Source organism: Oreochromis aureus, linkage group 1 (genome assembly GCF_013358895.1).
Source record: "Oreochromis aureus strain Israel breed Guangdong linkage group 1, ZZ_aureus, whole genome shotgun sequence".
Lineage (NCBI taxonomy): Eukaryota > Metazoa > Chordata > Actinopteri > Cichliformes > Cichlidae > Oreochromis > Oreochromis aureus.
Genome location: NC_052942.1, coordinates 11,987,797 through 12,007,203, shown reverse-complemented (window position 1 = coordinate 12,007,203; position 19,407 = coordinate 11,987,797). Strand labels below are relative to the sequence as shown.

The 19,407-nt window shown below is 43.2% G+C and overlaps 1 protein-coding gene and 1 long non-coding RNA gene across 9 annotated transcripts in view; one reads left to right on the top strand and one right to left on the bottom strand.

Moving 5' to 3' along the window:
* The window catches only part of LOC120437376, a 158,798-nt gene that overhangs the window by 71,169 nt on the left and 68,222 nt on the right, over nt 1-19,407 (bottom strand). The gene's annotated exons all lie outside the window — the stretch shown is intronic.
* The window catches only part of neo1a (neogenin 1a), a 151,694-nt gene that overhangs the window by 91,887 nt on the left and 40,400 nt on the right, over nt 1-19,407 (top strand). For all 8 annotated transcript variants that reach the window (XM_039607786.1, XM_039607714.1, XM_039607664.1 and 5 more), the window contains exons 5-7: nt 2,073-2,209; nt 12,922-13,076; nt 13,253-13,373. In XM_039607786.1, the coding sequence (XP_039463720.1) occupies nt 2,073-2,209; nt 12,922-13,076; nt 13,253-13,373 (413 nt within the window). The remainder of the gene's footprint in view (nt 1-2,072; nt 2,210-12,921; nt 13,077-13,252; nt 13,374-19,407) is intronic.

Below are 19,407 nucleotides of genomic sequence, written 5' to 3'. Positions count from 1 at the left end.
AACAGCTGTCAACTACAAAGTGATGCGATCAAACTATTTTTTTTCTCTGGATGAGGCTTGATGAAGTAGAAGTGAAACAGCAAAGTCTTTTTGGTGACAGCAGGTTGAGTGCCACTTGAATGCTCCTCTCCAGCACAGGCAGATGGCCGCAACGGCCAGCACTGCTGAACCCAGGTGCAGTCGAGAAAGGAGGCGCGGGAGCTTACGTGGAGTAGCTTTGCCACTCAGCAGTTGGTTTAAAACAAAACCAGCCTTCAGCATATAGTTGTTTTCTTCAGTATCCTCCTCTCTTCTGCAGATATCCACTGTGCAGAAACCATTATGCGCTGATCTAGTGTTCCTCAGTTGCATCTCGCTTGCTGTGGCGGTCTTTTGGATTTTTATCTTCTTCTGCCGACCCGCTGATCCCGCTTTTCTCCCTGCATCCAATTTTCTCTCTCTCTCTCTTGCTGTCTGAATGCAGAGTTCTCTCTGCAAGCTATTGATTACCGTTTTTCTTTCCTCTCAGCATCCTCCTCCTCTCATGCTCCAGTGCTTGTTGAATCAAGCCGGAGCTTGGCCACAGACTTGCATCCCCGTGGGCTTGTTGGGGAAATCAAAGTTGGGACTGTTTAAAACGGAGAGGGGTCACTGGTTCAAAACGAGGCTGTACAAATACTTGTGTGTTTGGATCTTTGGGTTAGGCATAGATTCTTTAGGATAATAAGTGCAGACGATTGTACCAGCTGAATGAAACGCACACTTGTTTTTCAGGTTTTCAGTCTGCTAGTCGGGCCCGCTTCACAGCACTCCAGTTAATTAACGGCTAATGAAAGGAAAGGAAAACGTTTGTTAAGGTGGAGAAAGGACTGCAGTAGTGTGGCTGTGCAAACTGTAAATCCCAGCTGCTCTGGTAAAAGCTGGACTAATCTCAAGGCATTGCTAGAGGCCAGGGGTGTCCTGATATACTGCTACTGACAATCTCCGTGATAATTAAAATTGAAAACACTCCATATATATTATAGGACAATAACATATGATAATATTACAAACACATTATTACAGTCACACTTATTGTTTATTGCGCCTTTAGTACTACTACTCTGCAGGCTCAGCTTATCTATGCACTTTATGGCTTTCAGCTTTTCTGTTGCTGCAGCAGCTTCGCTCTCACACCAGGAGAGACTCGCTTTTCACAGCAAGCCTGCTAAGTAACACTGACTCGCTCACACAGGCGCAATTATGCTGTTAGGTTGCTGAGCGAAGAATCGGAGACGGGCGAATTGTTGAAAACTCAACTCAGAGTTTAATTGCTGATCCTCCTGCTTTCTGATCATTTGCGCTACAACTTTGCCCCGTGCTTTGACTCGAAGGTGTGCCTGCGATTTGTAGCTTGTAGTCACTGTTTGGTGCTGGTTTCAGCTGTACAGAGGCCTGTGTATATCAGTGACATTTGTTCAAGCTGGTTTATCAGTGATTTTTTTTTTTTTTTTGGTAGGAGATTATGGTGACTACAGCAGTCTTTTTCCACTCTAGTATTTTTACATCAAGAATCCTGTTTCTATCCCACTCTAGTTATATTACCAGGTTTTCAAATCCAGTAAGCTGTTGAGAAGAAATGCAAATTGCTTTTCTTTCTTGGGGCGGTTGACTCTGCTTTTAGCATCTTTTATTTATTCAGAGAGTTGGTATGAGGTGACAGAGCAAAAAGAAACGAGGATGAGATGTGGAGTCAAACCCAGGTCAGCAGAGGAGCGCGGGGCTCCGGAGGATGCATCCATTACCGTTCAGCGATCTGAGCGAGAGGAGAATACATTTCATGTAAATGGGCTGCCATGACTTTCTACATATTTTACAAGTCTGTTTAAAAAAAGATGTTGCTGCTGATGTTCAGCTGTGTCCACATGCTGTTTAGAGGGTCAGCAGCCTGATGGCTCCCGAGTGTGATGCCGACTGTGTTACATGTAGCAAGGGCCCAAGTAAAGGTCATTAATGTATGGCTATAATAAAAGAAAGTAAAAGACTGCTACACACTCAGGTGGAGCTAATTTTCTTTTTTCCTTTAACACAACCTTCCTACTTTCTCTCCTCAGTGATGGTCGTGTGGAGGTGCTGGGAGGGGGCAGTCTCCAAATTTCCAACCTCACGGAGGCAGACGCAGGGATCTACACCTGTGTTGCAGACAATTCCAACACCACCATTGAAGCCCAGGCCCAACTCACAGTACAAGGTACCTTTATCAGCCTGTATTGTCTGCTTTCTGGTTTAAAACCAGAGGTCCGAACTGGACACCAAAACGTACAACAATTTCACAAATGACCCATGTATTCTGAATGTCACTACAAGGTTTAAAACATCCTAATGTGTTTACAAGTCAGCCTGTTTGTGAATTTATTAGCAAATGTATTTTTGGAGCGGCAACACAAGCTAAATGAATTCACAGATTAGAAATTAGTGTGAAGCAGCAGCACGCGAGGTTGCATTAGTTACTAAGGAGAGTGCAGTGGAGAGAAGCTGAGCCTCTCCAGCTCCGACTGAACTCTCAGACCATCCTTCATCACCGAAAACAGCCTCATCTCATCTGATTATGTTTGGGAATGAGCTTATTAAAAGCCCTTCGGACTCGTATCCCAGAAGCGAAACAAAGCCACTGACAGCTCAGTCTGAAATGAAATGAAACAAAGTGGATTTCTTGCATGCAAGCTATGCAGCGGTAGCGGTTTCCCAAGCACGTAGCTCAGTCCTGTTGAAAAAGGATATGCTCTTGCAGACGCATATAGGCAGTGTTGGCAGTGAATCTTTGGCACGGAAGTGTTCGTATCTGTCGATATCTGCTGTTTTTTTTTTTCTTCCTCCTCATATCAGAGGAATAAGAGAAATATTTGAAGTGCATACCAGACACTAGAAATAGGAAAGACTAGCTGGAACAGAACACAGAAGCAGTATGCAATACGATTTATCTTTATCTATGTCTCTGTTATTGAAAACTACCCAAGAAGCCGCTCTGTAATCAGAGTTTATGTTGGTTAGAATAATGGACGTGAATCCCATATAGCCCATGTGTATTTGTATGCTTTTCCCCGATGAGGCGAGTCAACAGGATTTGGTGTGAAATAACTTTAAAATGGGGGAAACAGCTCGAGGCTCGTTCTGAAGGTTCATTGCATTTCACACACAGCCCCAATCGTGCCACGACTCCCAACCCTTTCTTCCCCAAATCCCTTCATCTCTTCATCACCCCCACCATCCACCACTCTTTCATCACTTCCCGTCGCTTACTGTGATTAAAGGAGACAGTAATGGAAAATCGGATCAGGTCACAGGAGGACATCTGACTTCACTCGTTTTTCTGTCCTCAAGTCTGTCCAGCGAATTCCCTCTGAAATCCTTCATGTTTTCAGCTCAACTCCCGCCCCCCCCGCTGGCCTCCACTTCCACGGTGACAGGACTGGAGAAGATTGATCAGCCGGCTTGAAATATTGTTGAAAAACATGCGTCACTATAATAGAATAAAGCAGTTGGATTAGTTCCAGTGCTGTTGACTCACGGGGCTAATTGCATTTGCTTCGTCCAGATTCATAAAGAAACCAGATTGTGGCATTGATTTGCTTCCTTGACAACAGAAGTGACCCCGGAAAGGTCAATTGTTTCGCTCAATAAGTAGTCGCGCGTGTAAAAGACACTCGGATCAATGTGCTATGAATCTATACTAACAACAAAACAATTTTTCCTATGACTGACTCCTTCTAAATTACCTTAGGGCCTCTTCAGCTGCAGTAACAAGAGGAAATTGTGTGTTTACGTGGCCAGTGGCTTTTCATAAACACTGGACAGTTTGTGCTGGAGAGGGGATCCAGACAGCCAGATGGGGATTTGATATGGTAAAGGACTGTTGGGTTTCGCCTGCAGAACGCTTCAGGGTTTGCAGTGCAGCTGGCACTCATCCGTGAAACTAGAGATGCATACAGATACATGCACAAAATTTTTTTACATAGTGGTGCCAAAGAAAAGATTAGGTATGCACTTGCTCCACACACCTGTGTGCATTGTGTAGCTAATGCATAGCATGATTTTCAGGTTCAGAAAATATTTGAGTCGGGGACTGTTAAGTTTAATTTAACCCTCCATGAATGTGATTATCCATCCAGTGTTTTTAGTCCTTAGATGTTTATTTTGTGCAGTGTTCAGCGAGGTTATCGTTAACACTAATTCACTGGGCCATATGAATATGCTTCCATGTGAGACTCTCCTACAGACAGTGGATGCAATTTGAAATGGGGCACAAGCTTTATTTCATAGAGAAAACAGAAATCGCACAGTTTAAATTCAGCTTTATATGACAATTAAAAGGAGGACGTGGTTCAAAAAAACTAAGCAAAACTGCAGGATCTGCTGGTAAGCTCTAAAAATATACTGCAAATGAAAGTCAGTGTGTGGATTTAAATAAGCAAGTACATAAGAGACTTCCATTGGATAATTACTGCAGTGATTAATATGTTTTGGCTGGTAACTGGTTATTTAATCTTAGCTGATGCAGTGAGTAGCTTTTCATTTTTTTTTTTTAAACAACCACATTGGAAGACACATCCAGTGTTCATGGAAAAGATGCCATTTCACCAAATTATCTGCCTACATCAAGCAAACAGAGCAACTAAGGAGAATGCTGAAGCTGCTAAAATTAGGTTAAGAACTGTCTAATGCATTACTAAAACCTGGAACAGTGGTCAGGTGTCATGTCTGAGGAAGAAATGTGATTCTTAAAAAGCCCATCTTGATTGGATGGCACGTAAGTGTGCTGGAAACAAATCGTACAAAATCTATAGCAGAACTCAGAGCTATGTTTTAACAATAAAAGTGAGACTACTTGCATCAGAGGTCCTCAACTAATCATGTGATTCAGGTGTGTAGACCCAGGGTGAGATCTAAAACCTGCAGGACACCGGCCCTCGAGGCCTGGAGTTGGAGACCCCTGATTTACTTGTAATGTGAAGATGAGTGTAGCCTATGTAGCCTTATCAGTGAGGTAATCTGGGAAAGAAAGGCATTCACTTTGCTAAGGAGCAGACAGATTGGACTTTGCAATGGAAAGTTAATCGGGTCATGTGATGTGATGACTCCACAATTCCCCCGTTTCAGAGTGGTGGGCGTATCAGGTAAGAAGAAAGGTGGATGAAGTGATGCAGCCATCATGCCTCATATCTACTTTACAAGCATGTAGGGGCAGTGTTATAATCTGGAGTTGCTGCAGGTTTACTTTCTGCAAGAGTAAGTGCCCAAAAAATGAAGTCAGCTGACTACCTGAATAATCTTGTCTTTTTCCTCCCTGATGGCTACATTCCAACACCACAATGCCAGGATTCACTGGGCTCAAATTGTGAAAGAGCAGTTAAGGGAGCACGTGTACTGGCCACCACAGAGTCCAAACCGTGTCCCCACTGAGAATCTTTGAGTGCTGGAGAAGACTTTATGTTGTTAGTGTTAATTGATTTTTAGCTTTTGATTGCACTTTGGAAAGATACAGTTTTCCCATCGGTTGTTAGGGGAGAATATATGGGTTGCAAAAAGGCCCATAAACACGTACTTGGTTTGAGCATGCCATTACACAGAAATGATATTGTATTTACACGCTGCCTCGTCTGGCCTCATTCTGTTTCTAGTTAATCCAACTACTGTCTGTGTAGCCAAAGCCTGTAATAGCTTATACCTCTGTGCCATAAAGCTCCAATGTTCACCGTTAACACCATGTAACTGAGAGACATTGGTGGCTGGATGATATCTGTGTTTCACTGTAATTTTACACTGTATTTCATTTCAAATCACACCATCCTGCTGCGGTTAAAACTCATCAGTGTGTGATGGAGGAGTGTGTGAAATCAGTGTTTTCATGTAATGTTTTGTTTCTAATACATGTATCAGTAAGTCTCAGCGTGGGATTACAGTGAGAAATAGTAGCCTCTACCTGCAATGCTTTCACAGTAGAGGTCCAACAAATGTAAAAAGTATACATTGCACTGTGCGCTGTTTGCTTCTTGAGACACAATTTCACCAGCTTGTACCAAGCAGTAGTCCATTTATGATTCAACAGACGGTACTCTATACTAAGAAAACTGTAAAAAACACTATCTATTGCATATCCTGCAAATCTTACAGCTGTGGACAAAGCAAGGAAATAAACAAATATACGTCTTTTCAATTTGTCACCACATACAAAAAGAAGCTTTCAAAGCGATACTGTCAGCAGCTGTCACAAATAAGCAATGGCTGTCTGAGAGCAGTGTGCTCCCTGTCTGTCTTTTTATGAAATATAATCAAAGTGTCAGTGAGTTAAAGAGGATTCGAGTTAGAGAACTTTTACAGCAGTACAACTCCCAGCAAGACAGGAAGTTTTAAAGAATGCGAGCCTCTAAACAAGTGTTTACAGTAACATTTAGCTCAGCTTTCCACTTGAATCACATCATTGGACCCTTCACAGAAACAAGTGTCAGCACCCTTGTATGTGTTTGTGGGATAACTGCGAGTTTGTTTGAGTGTGTGCTCTGCTCAGTATGATTTTGTTTGACATCTCAGCCTCTGTTAGAACTGGCAAGAGGATAAATGAAGCCAGAGGAGGCAGCAGCTTTTCATTATGGTTTTGCGTTGCAGGGGGCACCACCCAGACCTGGACTTTCTATATGGGTGTGTGTGTGTTTGTGTGTGCAGGACAAAAATAGTTTCCCCACAAACATATATGTTACCAGTTTTATGAGGCTTCTTGTCAGTGGCCCTCATTTATTATATCATCATGCTTTCAAATTAATTGGTCTGGCCTGTAAAAGACTCTTTCCCAAAGGCTGAGCACTCCGGATTTATACAGCAGGAATGTTTTTACCATGTTACAGAAATGGATAAAAATAGCAACGAGCATACAGACGTGCTCAATTTACTCCTTTCATGATAAAAAGGAATATTCTTTTTTTAAGTAAATCACTGACGCTAATGTGAAAATTAATTTCTATGGGCAGGGCTAAATAAAGAGGTTTGTAGCAGCCGGATCTGCTAATCAAATACATGTGATTAATTCATTGTCTGCAGTTGTGAGCACCTTTATAAAAGCAGAAGTCTGGGCAGGTTGGATCATTCAGGTGTGTTTACACAGTGCCATAGTCTTCCCAGAACTGGATGTCCCAGGAAATTCACCTCAAGGTCAGACTGTGCAGAGAAATTGAAAAAAAAAAAGAGAGAGAGAGCAAGAGGGAGAGCTCCATCTCAGACTCTACAGGGCCTCAGTTAGAATGTTAAATATTAAACTTCCTGACACTACTGTTAGAGTTGCTAGCAGAAAGCCTTTTCTCTCCAAAAAGAGTATAGTTACATGTGAACAAACCACAAGACTTCTGTAATAATGTCTTTTGAACAGATGAGACCAAAGTGAAGATGTAATGCACAGTGCCATGTTCATATCGGCACAAATGCCTCCTATAAACCGTCAGCACGGTGGGGGAGGGGTGACGATTTGGGCTTCTTTTGCAGCCGCAGGACCTGGGTACCTTGCAGTCAATGAGTCAACCATGACCTCTGTATACCAAAGTATTCAAACGTGAGGCCAGCTGTAAAGCTTTCGCCCAAATCGGGTCATGCAAAAGGACGATGATCCCGAACACAACAGTAAATCTGCAACAGAATGACTGAAAAAGAAAGAGTTGAGATGTTGCAATGGCCCAAAGTTCAGCATGCTGTGATGCAATCTCAAGAGAGCTGCACATAAACAAATTACCTCAACCCTCAATGAGCTGAAGCAGCGTTGTAAAGGAGAGCGAGCCAAAATTCCTCCACGATGATGTGAAAGTCTGATAAAGTCATACGTACAGAAACCGTTAGGGAACATAGGGACATAGTGAATCATGGAGTGGACTTGGTTGTGAAAACTTTGATGTTCATATGACTCTATGTCACATCTGCAAATGCTGGGCAGAAAACACAGTTTCATTGAGCCCTTCCACTCCCCACCAGCAAAGGCAACATATGCTCAAAGTATATTTTTTTCCAGGAATAGTTTTCTCTAAATGATGCATTGAACGTTATAAATTTGATCAAATCTGCTGGGTGCTTTGGCACACAGTCATCCTGCTGCCCCTGCAGCCACCTGCAGTTACAACTCGTCCAAAATAAAACAGAAACTTTCCATTTAGCTATTTAAAGAATGCTAATCTAATAAAGGGAAACACCCCTAATTTTTTTTCTTTCTTTTTTTCTTTTTCCATAGCGGCTGTTGTCTTATCCTCTTTCTGACTCCAGTGTACGCCTCCCAGTTTAACCATTGTGTTAGCTTCTCATGTGTGGATACAGGAGCCACTTCTCTGACCCTTGGAGGGCATATGGAGGGAGCATAGCCATAGCTAGGTGTGGCTTTTGTGGTCTAACTTGTTGCTTATTTGGCTCTTAAAATAGAAATGTATTTACCAGCTTAAAATGCACCTGCATCTATTCAAGTCGTCCCAACCAAAAATGTAGTACATATTGACCTCCCTTCATTGAGAAATGAGCTTGACACAAATATTTTCTGTAATAAATTTGTTTCCTTTTGCTCTTCTACTGAGATCATTGCCATGACAGTAATTAAATTTACATAAAACATGGCAGACCAAGGTTGATGCACCCAATTGCCAGAGATTCTCCTGTAATAGCTGACAACAATAGCCCAGTTTAAAGCAAAGCGTGCATATGCACTGCGAGTAAATCATCAAATTAGTTCTCTATTTTGTTTTCCATGCGCTCGGAGCACTTCCAATTGAAGGTTGAGTAGCAACAGCAATCTGTTTGAGCTCTACTGAGAATTGCTCTGAAATGAAGGCAGAGCAGACTCCTCTATGCACCACGTTTGCAGCCCCGGTTTAGCATTTCATTGACGCACTCGTGCCTGCGCTTTCGCTCAGTTGTTGTTATATCAGAAAAATCCACAGATTGAAGTCCTCCTCTATGACTCTTCCTCTAACAAGACATTATTATCTGCTCGCTGACTTGGAATGCAAGCACCAAGCATCCCTCTTTCAGCCTTATTGCTGAAGCTGTTTGTTTTGGCCAGGATTAAGAGTAAAGCTGTTATCTTTGGAAGAGCAGGAGGGGTAATTAGTGCAGTCCAAGCTTGACTTGCCCTCAGAGTAAACCCAGACTGCCCAACACTGTTTTTTCACTTCACGAAGCTAACTGGACTCTGTCCATGGTATCAGAGTGGTAAAATGTCTTGAATTTTTGGATCCTTTTGCTTTAAGCCATAAAAAATTTACCGCTGTGGCTTACATTTTACGGGATATATGCTGAAAAGTGATTTATTTCACCGTTTGCCTCATCTCAGGAAGCAGCTACAGTACTTTAGTTCTTTGGGTTTGATATATGTATCAGTACAAATAGGTTTTTCTCCCTCTCTATGACTCAGTTCAGTTTACTGAAGCTTTAAGTAAAGCTATCTCCCCAGAATCCCTTCAGGAATCCTGTGGGGTTTTGTTTTAACAAGCTCACAGCAAGACACGCACATGACCTTTTTGTGGCCCTCTTTTAGTAGTTCACTGGAGTCGGTGCAAGTCTGCATTAAAGCTTCTTTTACTAAGCTACCGGCTCGAGAGATAATACCAGCCCCGAAGAGCTCATATCGCACTTCCTTTGGCTGGTTTCCCTCCTTTTACATTTGTCTAGCTGTTTATTTCCTCTCCCATTCCAGTGTCTGCATTCCCTTTAGTTGTTTTTCTGTTTCTGTTGGATTTCTCTTTCATTACATAGTGGTATTTATGCTCCAAAACAGAGCAGCCTATTTAGAGATATTCCAGCTGGTGGAATCTGGCATTTCTGTGTGTTTGTATATGCGTGTGTCTGTGAACCATAGACTGCGGGAAAACGTGTTTATGAACCACTCGGATTTGGACTGATCGCGTGGATCGTCACGTCTTTTGTCAGCTTCTCTAACCAAATAATCCAGCTTTGGTTGAGGGTATCGTTTATGAGAAATGGGTGAGCTGCAAAATCGTTGCACAGCCACCTGTTAAACAAAGAAAACGCACCCAAAACACACACCCTTTGCTCTATACAGGCACCGTGGGGAATTTTCCATATAGACATTGTACCACTGTAAAAACAGGCTGCCAATTAAAGGTCATCAGGGCTGCTGTTGGACTGACACACATTTCCCTTACCCAGCCCTTAGCTATATTGGTGTATTTAGACATTTATAGTCATTCCTCAGTCCAAAAGGTTCCAAATGTCAGAACACCATTTAGAGAAAATGGTGCATGTCTGCTCAGATGGAGGGGAGTTGGGGGGGGTAAAGATGGAGAGATAGGGAGGGACTTGGAGGAAGATTAAGAATCAGGAAACAATTGGAGACAAAGTGGTGTAACAGAGAGAGAGGGAGAGATAAAGAGAGCTGCAGGGCACCAGCCACCATCAAAACCTGTCACCAGCAAATCTTTATAGGAGGCTCTGCTACACACACACTGATACAGACATTCCGATATGAACCAAACACCCATATGAATGTGGGGAGTGTGCACAGGCTGAGACAGCGTTGGATGTACAGAAACATATGTTTGCATGCATAAGCAAGTGCTTACACACACACACACACACACACACACACACACACACACACACACACACACACACACACACACACACACACAAAAGAAAGCAAAATCGACCCACTCACACATCGCCAGCGGGGGAGGACGCAAACCCAATTATGTACAGCATATAGCAGAAGTAATAAGGAGACAAAACAAGTATCCTGGCATGTTTAAAAATTCCTATCCAAACATTATTCAGCCTTCCACGCGAACACAGACTCACACTGACTCAGTGGTGTCTCAGCCTCGTGTGTCCCCGACACACCAAAGCAAACCAAGGATTCCACCTGCCTGTGCTGCGCGCATACTCGAGGCAAATATCCAGGGGACACCACACTGTGAAACACATTATTCACAGCTCACACGCCTCCCTGCAGGGAACGCACGCAAACACACACACACACAGGTGGATACACTCTTGTGCACACGCAGACACACAGAGATCGGGATGATGTGGCTGTCTTGCCAGTCAAAAACTGATCGAGTCTAGAAGCATCACCGTCCTCATTTCTATTCTCGTGTCAGTCGTCAATAATAACCTCAGAGGCCCGCAGAAAACCGAGATGCTCATTAAGAAAGCAGAAGGAAGGTTTCAGTATTCTGTGGCTCTGTGTGCCTGTTTTGTGTTTGACCTGAGCTCATACTGCACCAGACTACAACAAGGCACTTTTTTTGTGTTTGTTTTTTAAATATTTTTCAGCATCAACCTTGAAAAGAAACTCCACACCGTGTTTAATTGGTGAACTTGAGATAATTGTATTTCTTACTGCACATCTTAAACTGGAGGGTTTATTTTCCAAGTGTCACGCGTGAAGTTGTTGCAGTTGAAAAACCGTTTGAGGCCATGAGGATTTTAAAGGCCACGTGATGCGAGCATTGAACAGAGTTTGTTACCAAAGTAGCATTTAGTTCGATTTTTGTGTTGAGCTTAGAAGTTTGCGCTGCTTACATGAATGAGAGAGATGCGGAAATGTGTTTAAAAAAAGAAAATCAATGAAACTTCAAATGTTTGGCAGATGTAAAATTTCTGCATCAGTTTATGTAGTTAAGGAGGATAAAAGCAGCATTGTACCAGACAAGGTAAGGAGGCGGGAAAGGCGGACATGCGCGTCTTTTGGCTCTGTGTTTTTAGATGGCGCTACAGAGAAAGCATTTTCTAGAGAGAAAGAATAGCGTTGTGCCGTGGCTTTGTGTGCAGCTTCTGTCGAGTTGTCTCTCTCGCTCTCCCTTTCTCTCCCCGCCTTTGCTCCATGTGCTGTGTGTAGAGCATGGAAATAGCAAACAGATGGGCAAAGTGCATTTCAAGGTCAGGGAAATACAAAGTCGGCACAGAACCCAATGTGTCCCGTAGCTCCAGCGCTCCAATAAGGCCGTTATTGTTAAAGAAATGTGTGGTTTTCCTTTTCTTTTTTCCTTTCTGGTTTTAATTACAAAGAGTCTTGAAAGCCTTTCTAGCGCTAAATGCTTTCCCCAACAGTATGAAGGCTAATCTGTTAACTTGTGTGTTACAGTAAATTAGCCCGTGTTACATCAAGCAGATGAAGATTTGACCTCACGGCCTGCTGCTGACTAAAGCCCAAGAAAAAGAACAAAAAGAAAGGACCTTATCCGCCCACTGCAACTAATATCCAATCAGCTCCTGTGAATAGTCGCAAAGTAGATGCTAATAACCAGCCATCACCGCGCCCAGGAGGCTGATGGCAAATCATGACATGCAGCGACACAATAACAATACAGTCATTTAAATTGTGTATCAGAGGACACACGGGTGTAGCTGCAGCGTACACGCATGTGCACGCACGGTCTGTCTTGCCCTCTTCTCTTCTCACAACACGTACAGTCCAATTATAGAGAGGGGACGAGGCCCGGGCCCTGCGCTCCTGGTGACCTTGTTCCAGGACAGATTGATGAGGCACTGTATCGCCCCAGCAGATCAAATAATTCCTCTCTGGCCCTCATTAGCAGGACTAGGGGAGATCGGCTTAGCCGGTGTAGTGTGCTGACAGTACTGCGCTAGCACCAAAGTAGCTGCCTTTCAACCATTCCTGAATAAATTAGAAAAAAATTTGAAAAAAAACAACAACTCTTAAGTGTTGCCATCTGGTAAAATTGTGTGAACGGTGCAGAAAATAATTAGCTTGTTGCTCGATGACACTGTTTACTGTTGTTTCTACTGTCTCTTAGCTGAGAGTTTAAGGGGAAGCGTGAAATAATTTCATCTTATTCCTTTTCTAGCAAAGGCCATTCGCAGCGACGTTTTAACGTTCCTTGTTAGTTTTGACAGATTTCACAAAGAAAAGGTTCAATCATTAAATGTAAGTTTTGCTTTTTTTTCGTGTGGACTCTTCAGTTCCCCCGCAGTTCGTGAAGCGGCCGGCCAACGTTTATGCCCACGAGTCCATGGACATCATCTTTGAGTGCGACGTGTCGGGGTCACCGGCTCCCACGGTCAAATGGGTCAAGAATGGAGACGCCGTCATTCCCAGCGATTACTTCAAAATAATTGTAAGTGTGCTGCCTTTTTTTTCTTCCAACCTTTCCTTCAGCAGAAGTAATTGCGAGAGTTTACATCATCAGAGCGTCACGAGAAAGAGTAGGAAATTGATTAGAACTGCTGCTTGTATTGATACCTGTGTATGTTTGTTTTTCCAATTCCATTTTTTTTCCTTCCTGCTTTGTAGGAGGACCACAACCTGCAGATTTTGGGTCTGGTCAAGTCAGACGAGGGCTTCTACCAGTGCCTGGCAGAAAACGATGCGGGCAACATCCAGTCCAGCGCCCAGCTTATCATCCTGGATCCAGGTATGCCAGACCTGCTGCTAGTGTGCAAATAAGATATTTTCCTCAAGCAGATAAAATCAATTGGTACTTGAGGAAATAAACACAAACGCTGTGAATTGACGAGATTTTTTAACAACAAAACAATCAAAGGCAGCAATGACTCAATGAAAGCAATGAAATTCACCGTGTCTGATCGGTTTTGCTCTGGCAGGCTAGATCTGGAAACACAATTTTGGACATCAGTGGCGTTCGGACACAGTGTGTCTATTTGTGTATATTTCTTAGCCTTTAATAGCTAAACCTCCATATGAATCACAGCCGCTGGAGCTGGACTTGTTTTCCCTTTAACTGCTTTAGTATCCCTAATGAAGTACAGCAGTAGGTACATGTAGTTTATTAAAGTTCCAGCTTCATGTCTGGATTTTTTTATTTCTTTTTCTTTCTTTTTTTTAGAGAGAGCAATGAAAGAGATAATGTCTTCAAAAACACCCTTTCAGCAAAGGCTTGAAAAACTTGAGCTGTAAATTTGGAATTTTCTGTTGTCTGTACAGTTTTCCCTGTTTGCGAACATCTGAATTCTCACAGCTGTGCACATCTGTGAAAGTGTGAAGAGTGAAGGAAACAGAGAAATAATACCTCTGGGAACTTGTTATACCAGAGGTATAAGGGAACAGAAGTATATCCGACGGTTGCTTTGCACACAGTCCATTCCACATCTAGCGTCACAGAAATGCCTCGCTGCTTGACCCGAGCCCTTTACAAGGCTACGGATATTTTGTCCTTGGACATGTAAGGTGCTTTAGGTAAACATAAGCTCCACATGCTGTATAAAGTGAGAAGCTGCAACATAGTCTCCCACTTTAAAGCCAAAGACGAGCTTCAAACGTGAAGTCCCGGGAGCTTTAGAGTGCAGGGCAGCAACCAAAGCAGACACTTAAGGACAGTGGCTACAATTGCTGAAAAGTACAAAGTGCCTCCAAAAATAGAAGCTAATGCAGAGGGGAGAGGAAAAAAAGTTAACATCCCAGTTCTTGAGGTAGTTTTGTTTCATTACCTCTGATCTTTAGAGAAAATGTAATACCGCTTAAATTTGCCGTCATTTGCGCGGTCATAATAATCATAGTCTAACCCACGGGGCTAGTGAAAGCCTCGCCACAGTCCTCGAAAACAACGACAACTTCAAGACCATAAACGAGGCGCATTTTCTCTGAGCGGCGTAATCTAAATAAAACGAGGTGGAAAATGAGAGACAATAAAGCGACGGGGGCAGTGAAGGCGAAAACAAACCCTAATACAGCAGAAATCAGAAGTTGTGCGCGTAGCCTTTACGTTGTAATCGTTGCTTTACTGCTGACTCCTAGTGTCCCTTTCTCTCAAGGAAGATTGCGAAAATTTAATCAAGCGTGAACCCCCTACTTACTCGAAGCAGGTGGCTAATGAATTAGCATAGCAGTGTCCAACCGGTGGCACCTCCAGCTGTGTCATCCCCGCCGACTGGAGGACATTAAGTCAGAAATAATGATGACCTGCAGCTCATTGTGTGTTTGTGTTTGACACCATTGATAAGGGTCTGCCTACTTTACATGGCCTCAAGTCTTTTTATCTTTTCTTTCTGTTTTTTTGACTTGAAGATAAATGGGATGAATTACAGAGGCAGCTGGCCTTGTACACGAGGTCCACCCTGAGCACGGCTTTGAAGAAATTAATCTCTGTTTAATCCATAAATATCACAGGGAGTCTTTTCCTTTTGTTACTGTTCTGATTGCGTACATCTGTCTTGGTCACAGTAATGTTAATCCAGACACACTTACCCCAAGAAAGCTTTCCAGCTCCCTGATTATTCATCAGGTTAATATCCCGACTCTCATCTGATGTATGTAGGAAATAACCGAGTCTCCGTGGTACTGTTCATTTTTATTCTGCAAATCGTTGACATGTTGCGCATGTATAGACGCATCCACAAACACTGTATCAAAGTAATTTCCCCTCTCAAAGGTGCAATTCGTGCCTGCAAATGGTTAATCAATGGCAACGTGTTTAAAATCATCTCATTTTCTGCTCCTATTTGTGTTTCGCAGTGACGGCTCTGATGAATGAATCTCAGTAGACTCTAGTAAAGTCGTATATTTCTCCTCGGTATCTCCTCTCTCTCCTGAGCTGCAGCGTGTGCAGGCCTACGCTTCCACACCCATCTGTCACCTTTTTCTCGAGGCCTTCCTCTCACTGTCTTTCACAGCCACCTGCTCTCTGTGATAATCCAACACAGTGAGCTTTGTGGTAATTGTGCTGTACTCAATATAGTCCCCTTATATGGCTGCCCCCTCACAGCTGGACATCTTCTTCTGCTCCGTGCTGCCCCTTTGTGTTTACCGCAGTCAGGTATTCCCGCTCGCACCTGCCAGGCTTGAATCATCCTGAAACGCGGCCAGGAAAACACCCCGTCTGCCGGCTGCCTTGCAGTCGGCAAGATAAGCCAGGGACTTGCCACAGGGATAAAGTTGTCTTCACCCAACAGGGAAATCAATGGGGTGAACTGCATCTAAATACCCAGCGGCTGCAAGTTGGCTAATATTCATTAGTGGTCATAATCTTTGCGTCTTGACACTGCCAGCTGCAGTTAAATCTAGCTCCTCTGATGGCTGCCACTCGTGGGTGTTTGGAATGGAAAAATGTCAGCTGTTAGCATATGTATAGCATTTTGGCAGTTATTTATAGTGATTCGTCCTCCACATCGATACAGCTGGCTCTAGTAGTTTACAGCGAGCGGGTTTGTGTGCATGCTGCATAAACAAAGAGAAGCTTTTTAATCAGATTTTCACCTTGCTAGGTAAAATCTTTGAAAGTTGCAGAGGTTTGGTCAAAAATAGGGACCTCAGCCTGCAGTCCTAAACCAATTTTGTGGACATTCCACAGTCGTGTGCAATATAGGTCAACTAGTTGCAAACAGATGTGGTTCAACTGGAGCTGAAATACCAAAAATGGAACTCAAGGGGACCTAATTGCATGGAGTAATGCAGTCTGAGTAAGTGGCTCTTAATGTCCCTTGTAAAGCTGCCACATTCAGACTTGTTGTTTTCTGGAGGCGCTGGAAGCTCTAAGTAGCTGTGCTCGTCAGAGTCATTACGCGCTGTCAGCAAAAATAAAGCTACGGCGAAATTGTTTGCCTCCTGACAAACTACATCCTCACAAAATAATTAACAAGTCTGCATATGTGTAGCAGTGTTGTTGTTGTTTTTTTCTCCCACCCCCTCCTAATTGTAAGTTTCCTGAGGTTTATTACATTAAATCCAGATCACATGTACAGTAACTAGATAAGAAGTGACTGGTCTAATCACAAAATGTTCTCACTAAGCGTGTGAGTCAACAAGTGCTGAGGGTTTTATCAAATTCCCGGCAGACTGGCCCGTGCTTTCCTCACAAATTATAAAAATACATCCACTAATGATTGCTGTGATGACTCTCTCCTGGCATTTTTGATATTTGCCGTCCACAATTAGCACGGGGAGCGACTGGTCAGCTGCAGAGGATGTGCCCTTTGAGGAATTATCATCTCAAACCATCTATTGACAGTTTACAGCCGTTTCAAACACATTATTAGTTTATGTGTTGAGTGTTGATGAGCGATAACTGGAGTGGGTGGCACTTAGAGCTGGGAGGGGAAATGGTGCTTTTTTTGTTGTTGTTGTTGTTTTTAACTTTGAAGTAGGATTCCTAGACAAAGCAGTTGTTTATGCGATTGCGATTTGTGGATGAAAGAGACATTTAGGGTTTTTTGTTTGTTTGCTTTTTGCACATTGGGATCTTGAGCTTGTCTAAGTAGATCCCAACTTGTCAAAAATTGCAACTTCATGTGTAAAATGCAGAGAGATCTACACTCAGCGCTAGCAAACAAAAGAAGTAGATGCTCTCCTCTGCTGTTTGCCCTTCAGTGCATATCTTTTTGCTTGTTTTCAAGTTTGCATAAATTCGAGCTGCACCCCCATTTGCATGCGAACACTCACATTTGATCCTTCCACATGCCCTGCCGGCTTCAATCTCGAAATACTCTTTCATGGCTTTTCTCTGTCCCTCTGTCTCTCCTCTGTTCCCCTCAGCTCACATGAATAATGTTTTGACATTTTGCCTCCTAGTGACCAAATCAAGTACTTCACTGGAGAGCCTGAAAGCTTGTTTGGATGCACCAAGCTCTGAGAGCTCATCTTGTTTGAGGTGCGACTGTTACAAGTAAATTTCATAGAAATGAATGGGGGGGGGTTACACAGTTACACACTTCAGGTTACACGGTTTAAAAACATCAGTCGCTGCGTGGTGCTGTGCAACACAGCTCCATGAATTTTACATCCTTTCTCCTGTAGGCTAGCACTCCTAGCCGTGTTTCAGGTCGTGTTATGATGAAAGGAGGATGACACTCTATTCCTGACGCAAATGTGTTTATTCAAGCTTTTGTTAAATTTAGAGCTTAAACAGGCCTCGGTTCCTTTCAGCGTTTCCTTCACCTTCATCCTTTATCTGACACTGCAGCCATTAGTCTCCCCTTCCCCTGCTGTAGATCTGTGGCAGCCAACAGAAGAGTCCTGTCCTCCCCTCTGATCGGGGTAGCAGACCCCCATTGAGAGATGGCGATGCCTCATCGATGCCTGAGTGCTCGCTGTGTCCCCTGAGCTTTCTCTTCCTCCATCACTCTGTACTTATGAGTGCAGGCAACAGGCTTGCTGTCATGCTACGCTGACATGTGGGTGTCCCCAAAATTTCAGTGATGATGGCTACATGAAGGGCCCAATGAGATACCTGAGCAGATATAGAGTCATTCTCACTGCAGCTTCATTAGTAAATATCAGTTAGGGAGGAGGGTTTTCTGTAAAGAGACATTTGTAGAGCTGCTGGTGAGTCTCATCCTTTTTTAATGAGGCAAGGATGCTTAGTCCTTAAAAAAAAAAAAGTCAGTTTACATCGTTTGAAAGGAAGTGGACGTTTAATGCCGCTTCTAAACAAATTGGGGCTAACGTGAGCCTTTCTGTCTAACAAAACCTGCAGGCTAGCTCAGGCAGGGAGCTGGAGCTGCACTATGGCGTCATGGAGGCTCGCGCCATGCCTCACTCTCCTCATGTCAAATACCGAAAACGCAGTCTGAATTCAAGGTGCAGAATTTCCAGAATCTCCCTCTGATATGTCAGCGCTACTGCGCCAGATGTGCACAGCTCCCAGCTGTTTCAGCTCATCCGCCACCCCAGGATGCATCCGTAGACTCCACGGGAGATATTTACCCATCTCTCCCCAATTTTATACAGTGCACTTTTGCAGGGAGTGATGAACTGAATGTGTAACAGTGGAGAACAGAAAATGCCTCCAACACCACCTCCCTTTGGAAAACAAAACAAACCATAAATCAAACTTTAATCGTTTTAATGTTATTAAGAACATCGTTGACATTAAACAACTGCAGCACAAAAAAAAACTATCCATAAAGCAAAGTTGTTAGACTCTGCTGAGTGTATACTGAGCACAGAATAGTCAAAGAAAGCTGTTTAGGACAGACTTAGTAGCCAGAGGCAATGCTGTTTACTGTGCGAACAACACAAAGCAGAGAATGCCCCAAATTCTTCCACCTCATGTTCTAAAGAGCTCTGAGAGAAGTTGATTTTTGCAGCAGTTTGTAACACGAGCAGACTCTCGAATATTGAGGCCGTAGCATTTTAACATAAGGAGTCATTGTTTCCTCACAGAGCACTGATGCACATGAGAGAGGGAGAGGAACACAGCAGCCTAGATCCGTTGTTGTACAGATGTGCACGCAGGAAGGGTTTTATGCACAAATCTCTTGATGCTGGAGCTGCATTGTTGTCTAATACAAATTGAGAGGTACTTGAATTTAGGCAGAGAGAAAGATGACAAGCAATACATAAAAAAGGAGGTCCCTAATGTACCAATACTGCTGGCAGTGTAGTGCACTGCAGTAACAGCTCGCGCTAGTAGCAAAGGAAGAAAAATAATGTAATATAGAACGTAAACATATTATGATTACACTACAAATGTCGAGTTTGAGGAGGCACAGCAG